The following is a 7,778-nucleotide window of genomic DNA, read 5'->3' as shown; positions in this document are numbered from 1 at the left end:
GGTTCCCGCCTAGAGCCCGCCCTAGACCGGATGGCAGCGTTTCTAGCTCGTCAACTTTCACGTTAACTTGACAATTTGACCCAAGTATCAGAATCCTCTTTCACCGTTTTGACCGGTGTGTCAGGCGGTGGTGGCGGAGATGCCATATTGCATAAACGTTTTGTTTTATGTAACGCTAGCTTTGTTTTGATCAGACTCTAGTTTAGGTAACATCACCGCGTCAAACTAACGGCAACAAAGACGTTGTTAGGCGCATTGCCATCCGGTGTTAATTCTGGGTCCGGGGTTTACGCCCCCATGACAAAAAGCGGGGTGGAAGGTGCCCAGACTATGGGGGACTAAGCGAAAAGACCGCCGGAAACACAGGTGACGCGAGGTTAGGGTAAGCCAATCAGTGGCAGAGAAGGGCGTTCAGAGGAAGAGGGCAGGAGAGGAGAAGAGGAGTGGGATCAAAATCCAGACATTTGATGCTTCAACGTCTGTCAGCTGACATGAGTTCAACAGCACCTTTGATTTATCCAACTGTCCCGCTTTCCAATGGGCTGCAGATTCCGATATTTGGATTAGGTATGTTATGTAGGCCTACTGCTTTAGCAAATCCTATATCTATCTCAGTAATTACTGGAACTTTAGCTAGTCTATTTATTTAGATACACACATTGCATGGAGATGGAGTTTTACATGTACGTCCTACGCGGACGTACATTTGGTTGGAGTGAATATAAGTTTAGACTGAATTAGCTCTCTCTCTCTCTCTCTCTCTCTCTCTCTCTCTCTCTCTCTCTCTCTCTCTCTCTCTCTCTCTCTCTCTCTTTCTCTCTCTCTCTCTCTTCTCTCTCTCGTCTCTCTCAAATTCAAATTCAAATAGCTTTATTGGCATGAATGTCATAACAACAATATTGCCAAAGCATCAAGAAACAATCACATTCAACATTCAACATCACTACTCATGAATAATACAATAATGCAGTAATACAATACATACAATGCAATAATAATACACATGAATTATGAAACATTGAGCTTGAGACACATCAGTGTCTGTGTGTATAGGTCACTCACTGTCCCTCAGGTTGTGGCATGTTGAGGCATATTGGGCAAACAGGTAAGCCCTGTCTCCTTCGCCTAGGACTAGTTTTAATTTAGAGAGCTCATTAAGTTCTTTGAAGTCAGGAATTACAGAGTTGAACTTATTGAAGTAAATATTCCTTGTTTCTTCAAAGGTTTTACATTGTAGGAGGAAGTGCATCTCTGTTACGACCTCTGTTTCGACCTCGCTCTCTCTCTCTCTCTCTCTCACACACACACACACACACACACACACACACACACACACACACACACACACCGTCCTTAAATACATGAATGTCTTGCCAAGTAAAACACTAGCTATCCAAAGTGGGATATTATTGTATCTGATAGAGAAAATTTACATCACATTAGCCTTTATTTGGACAATCACTAGTTATTAATATATTCATATACATTTCCATTTTAGTTACATATAGTTATGACACAGACATACTTCATATTTAGATGACCTGTGTACATACACAGATAGACATCATATTTGGATAACCTGTGTACATACACAGACAGACGTATTTAGATAACTTGTACCTTACATTTGCAGCTCCTCTCTATCGCACACTGTGCCCTGTCACCGTGCCACGGTGCCCTCTACAGGGCCAGAATAACAGATAGGTTGAGTCTACAGAGTGGCCTTCAAGTGTGCGTCAAGACATGTAATCTGATGTGTGTCCTATAAGTATCTTTGACTTTCTGTTCAATGTATGTAAGCCTGTGTATCCATCCGTGAATATACAAGAGTGCATCTCTTGGCCAAGATCTATGTCAAATACATCATATCAGACGACTTCTTCTGACTCCTGGCTCCATCATTTCATTTCAACTGGTTTCCTTCAAGTGGTTCACTGTTTACCTTTTGGCTGTGGAATTTCATTCTCTATCAGTATCTGACTGCCGACATATTTTGTTTGTTTGCTTTCTTTTCCAGGCACATCACATACTGGAGGATACTCCCATGATGCTGTCCTACATGCACTTAGCGATTGTGGCGTGCGCCATATTGACACAGCAAAGCGCTACAACTGTGAGGAAGAGCTGGCCATAGCTATCAAGGAAAGCGGGGTACCACGGAGTGAGCTGTGGCTCACCAACAAACTCTGGCCACTGGACTATGGATACGAAACTGCCAAGAAGGCCTTACAGCAGTCCTGCTCCCGGATGGGGGTGGAATATTTTGGTATGTATGGGTTGAGATAAGAGGAGTCTCATTCTCATCTACAAAGACAAGTCAAACAAAGCCTGAAACCACAACTGTTTTCTGTCCCACCCATATCAGTTTGTCTTCCACCTTGTTCTACATGTGAAGGATGTAGATCAGGGGTGTCAAACTCATTTTAGTCCACGGGCCACATGCAAACCAATTTGGTGTCAAGTGGGCCAGAAAATGAAAATCAATAATCAATAATAACCTATAAATGACAAAACCTCAAAATGTTCCCATTTATCTTAGTGTAAAGAATTACAGGTACAACCCTACCTAGGTAGGGTTATCTCAGATACCATCAAGCACATTATCGACTGTCTGTACTGTGCATTACAATCAGGGGTTTTCTGATCATCTCCTCATTTACCACTATGTGATCTTAGGGGATTGCTATCTACCTATGTGTTATATTTTACTAATAGTAAGTATTGTAATTTTTTTGTACCATGTAGGCTATATTGATTGTTTAGACACTAGGATTTTCTTTTATTTCTGTATTTGATATGTACTATGTGCGCACAGGACTCTGTGCACCCCAGGGACTACAGATGCAAATTGGCTCTAAAGGGGTGTAGTGGAGGGTCAACGCAAGTAAACAATTAACCCACCCCTTTGAAATGAGGCAGATAGTTTACTCAGAGGGACAAAAAACCAGCACTCAAAATAAATCCTTTTGGGTTGTTTTATTACCTTCAAGCAGCAATGACAATGAACGTTTCGGCGTGAGCCTTCCTCAGCATTGTGCTGACAGAAGACGGACATGACGTATAAATAGTGTCAAACCGGAAGTACAATCAATTACATTATCAAGTACTGGAAATATCTCACAACATAAAATAACAACGAATATAATATCAAAAACATCAGAGAATATCAAAAAAGAGATAAAGGTACAATTTTAAACAGTATACTTGTATATAAGTCTGTATATATTACACAGCAGGAATGCAATAATGTTTTGCAAACGAGAAGAATGAGGCTGGATGGCCACACTTGTGTTAAATAAGCACAGATGGAAAGTCAACATATTAGAATAACAAAAATCAGTAAGAAAATATTAAAATAGAATTAGAAAAATACATAATAAAATGCATATAAGTGAATGCATTGGATAGAGATACTGCAGGTCCACACATGACGCCCCCACACTGCATTACAGTGCAAGAGCATCATGCGTGAACACACAGCACATCCACCCGATGCACCCCCTAAAGAAAACAACCTAGCAAAAGTTCTTCATTCAAGCCCTTGGGGTGTTCTTTCTGTAAGGTATGTATCCAAAATGCCTCTCTTTGTAACAAGGCCTTGTCTCTGTCACCCCCCCTCTTCAGTGGACTGACCTGTTCTATACCTTGGGGGTATGGGCCATTTATTTGGCGAGCCTCCTTTGTTTGCTCAAAAACGGGCTAGAAATGTACGAGATATGATCGTTAGAGCTGACTGCTACACACGCCCCCCTGGCCCCTCCCATTTTTTGTCTGATGTACAGAATGGTAATTTTCCTTGCTTTAACTGTATTCAATGTAATGCTATGATCAGAGGAGAGACATTCTTCCATCCTCACTCTGGAAGAAAGTACTCAATTAAGAGTAGGATCTCGTGTAAAACTAAATTTGTTGTGTATCTATTGAAGTGTCCATGTGGGCTAGTATACATTGGAAAAACTATCAGAGAGTTGAAAACTCGCATTTCAGAACACAAGAGTAGCATTAGAAACAGAGATATAAAATCCTCTGTCGCCAGGCATTTTAATGAGTTTGGTCACGACGTGTGTTCCCTCAGGTTCCAGGGTATAGAACAGGTCAGTCCACTGAAGAGGGGGGGTGACAGAGACAAGGCCTTGTTACAAAGAGAGGCATTTTGGATACATACCTTACAGACAGAACACCCCAAGGGCTTGAATGAAGAACTTTTGCTAGGTTGTTTTCTTTAGGGGGTGCATCGGGTGGATGTGCTGTGGGTTCACGCATGATGCTCTTGCACTGTAATGCAGTGTGGGGGCGTCATGTGTGGACCTGCAGTATCTCTATCCAATGCATTCACTTATATGCATTTTATTATGTATTTTTCTAATTCTATTTTAATATTTTCTTACTGATTTTTGTTATTCTAATATGTTGACTTTCCATCTGTGCTTATTTAACACAAGTGTGGCCATCCAGCCTCATTCTTCTCGTTTGCAAAACATTATTGCATTCCTGCTGTGTAATATATACAGACTTATATACAAGTATACTGTTTAAAATTGTACCTTTATCTCTTTTTTGATATTCTCTGATGTTTTTGATATTATATTCGTTGTTATTTTATGTTGTGAGATATTTCCAGTACTTGATAATGTAATTGATTGTACTTCCGGTTTGACACTATTTATACGTCATGTCCGTCTTCTGTCAGCACAATGCTGAGGAAGGCTCACGCCGAAACGTTCATTGTCATTGCTGCTTGAAGGTAATAAAACAACCCAAAAGGATTTATTTTGAGTGCTGGTTTTTTGTCCCTCTGTTATTTTTTGCGCCGTGCACCGTAACTTTTTGAAACTTTTGAGAGTGCTCACCAGTCGTGACTTTCAGTCACTGACTATTTGGACAAGCAGATAGTTTACTCACCTATTCAGATCAACTGTATCAATCAATGAGGGCAAACAAGGGGGGTAAACTACTCACCTTGGATAGTTTACCCACCTGTGCAATTGTCTATAGTCAAGCAAAGGTAATGAAAATAGCTGACTATTTAGTGATTAATACAGATAACATGAATAGGCGACTTAATATTTAACTTGCTCCTGAAACCTGGTACCTCTTAGCCTTAACAAGTGCCTCACATTGGATTGAAGGACTTCTCAGTGCAATTTTCACGCTTTGCAAAGTCATCCTTTGGACCGCATTGGACCCTTTGGGGGGCCGGATCTGGCCCCTGGGCCACATGTTTGACACCCCTGATGTAGATGTTACAACTTGATCTACCTTTATATTATTTCCCGTCATTATCACTATCTAATTGCCCCACTTTAAATTATTTACCACACTCTTCTCTGTTAAATCATCATCCAGACCTGTACCTGATGCACTGGCCAGGCGCCATGCAACCTGGTCGCTCCAACAGGGAGGTGAGAGCCAACACCTGGAGAGCCCTGGAGGAACTTTATGAAGAGGGTACAAAACAAGAAAGAATAATTATGTCAATTAATTTCAAGTAATTATCACTAATTACTGACTTAGTTAGCCTACTCAGTTGTCTGGAGTCAGTTGATGTTAAGGGATGTGGAAATTTAAATTATTCTGTAATCTAGACGTGAATCCTGCTTCTACATCACCAACAACTGAATGATGGAATAATTTCTTTGTAGAATATTTGTGACTTTATAAAACAAGTTATCCTGTACCAAACTATTTCCTTTATGTCATTTCTTAAGCGGTGCAGCTGCTTCTAAATGTGACGTGTGTCAGTTTGTAGCACGAGGGGTCCGTTTGTAGCATGAGAGGATAGACAAATCAGGATAGTCCAAACTTTTTTTTTTATCTTTATTGTTATTCTCAGTATTGTATTAGAAGCAATGATTCAATGTTCCAGGAGAGCAATTGGAGAATATGGAGAAAGTGTAACAACAAATACAACAGTGTCAGAATAGTTAGTAGGATATTTCATACAGCACATCTCTCTGTCTCTCTCTAGGAAAGTGCCGTGCTATTGGAGTGAGCAACTTTTTGATCCACCACCTGGAGCAGCTGAAGGAAGACTGTACTGTGGTGCCACATGTCAACCAGGTAAATATCCCAGAAAGCTTTTAGATAGACAAAATCTGATGCCTTTGCAAGCAGTCTCATGTCAGGTCTGGGATATGAGGGGCTTGTTGGGAGTTAAGTCATCAATAACATTTATTAGAGATTATGGCCGGAAAAAAAAGGAAATGTGTCTCAGGCTTCAATACACACATATACAATGTCCTAGTACTGACACAGTAGTTTTTACTATTCTTCAATATTTTTCTTTTGCTAGACTCATGTTATGTTATGTTTCTGATTATTATGGCCCATCAGGTGGAGTACCATCTGCTGCAGCAGCCGAGTGAACTGATGGCTTACTGCCGTCGTGAGGGCATTGCGTTTGAAGGGTACTGCCCTCTGGCCAAGGGTCAAGTCCTCCATAACCCCACTGTTCTCCAGCTGGCACAAAAGTACGGCCGCTCTGCCGCTCAGATCTGCCTCCGCTGGAGCGTACAGGTACTAATCTCATTCTATGTTTTCACTGTGTGTATACACTACCAGTCAAACGTTTGGACACAACACATTTGTATTAATTTTTACTATTTTCCGGACACAGCACATTTTTATGCATTTTTACTTATTTACACATATTAGAATAATAAAGACATCAAAGCTATGAAATGGCACATATGAATGCAGCCAGTGACCAAAAAAGTGTTAAACGAATCAAAACAATGTTATATTTCAGTGTCTTTAAAGTAGCTGCCCTTTGGCTTGATGGAAATGCAAAGGCTTTAGAAAGAAAGCATAAGATCAACTTCACTATTTATATTTGTCTAAGAAACACTTTAGATTAAAATGGCTTTAAGAGAAGGAAAAACAGTAGGTTCAGTCAGGCTTGTCCAATCCTTTGACTGGTAACGTAGCTCTGTATTCTTCAATGTAATCTTTTTTTTCTCCCCCCCCACAGAATGGAGTTGTCACAATACCAAAGTCCACCAATAAAGAGAGGATATGGGAAAATTGTCAAGTGAGTGGAAAGCATATACAAACGTTTGCATGTTCATACATTAACCCCACTACCACTTTACCCTAAAGTGCAAAGAAGGAATCAATTTTATAAATACAGTTCCTGCGGGTCCTTGAAATCCTTGAAAGAAGAAATTGAGAGAGAAAAAGACCTTGAACTCTTTTGAAAATATAAATAGACGGGGGTCATCGAAAGTGCTTGAATATACCTTAATCATAACGCATTCTTGTAAAACATTTGATATTGGACTCAGCTCATTATTACCAACATCACATCACAACCATTTGATTTATTTTCTAATTTCAACCACTGCCTTTTCTCCTTCCTCGTCCTCGTCCTCCCTGTCCCAGGTGTTTGAGTTCCAGCTGGAGGAGGAGGACATGGCGGCTTTGGCTACGTTGCATGATGGGACACACGTGAGCTGGGATCCAACAGGCGTGGAGTAGCACAAGACAATATTATGTCTCATTGCAACTGTGAGAGTTTCCCTCTCCATATTTACACTTCTGTTTGTTGATTTGTTCATGAGCTTTGTCTTTCAACAGATCAATTCAATTCAATTCAATATATTGCACAATGAGTACACAGCACAGGCAACGACAGGAAACATAATACAACATAGAACATGATGCACAATACAGGCAGCGATAGTGGACATGGTTCTGATGTGGATGACGTTTATGATTTTAGCAGATTTATTGCGTTTGGTATGAATAATGTTTTGTAGATGTTCTTGGTTGCTGCAGGA

At 40.4% G+C, this 7,778-nt stretch overlaps 1 protein-coding gene across 1 annotated transcript; it reads left to right on the top strand.

Moving 5' to 3' along the window:
- Positions 1–436: 436 nt before the first annotated feature.
- LOC310796641 (glyoxal reductase) lies at positions 437–7,476 on the top strand (the record flags this gene model as incomplete). Its single annotated transcript, XM_083658870.1, has 7 exons — positions 437–567; positions 2,018–2,266; positions 5,347–5,448; positions 5,969–6,060; positions 6,334–6,516; positions 6,971–7,030; positions 7,381–7,476. Exons 1-7 carry the CDS (start codon positions 468–470, stop codon positions 7,474–7,476), a joined length of 882 nt encoding a protein of 293 aa, XP_083514996.1. The 5' UTR covers positions 437–467.
- Positions 7,477–7,778: the final 302 nt, after the last annotated feature.

The sequence above is a fragment of the Poromitra crassiceps genome (genome assembly GCF_964638095.1).
Source record: "Poromitra crassiceps genome assembly, chromosome: 23".
Taxonomy (NCBI): Eukaryota; Metazoa; Chordata; class Actinopteri; order Beryciformes; family Melamphaidae; genus Poromitra; species Poromitra crassiceps.
Note: the sequence above shows the minus strand (reverse complement) of the source record. Positions and strands in the feature narration are given on the sequence as shown.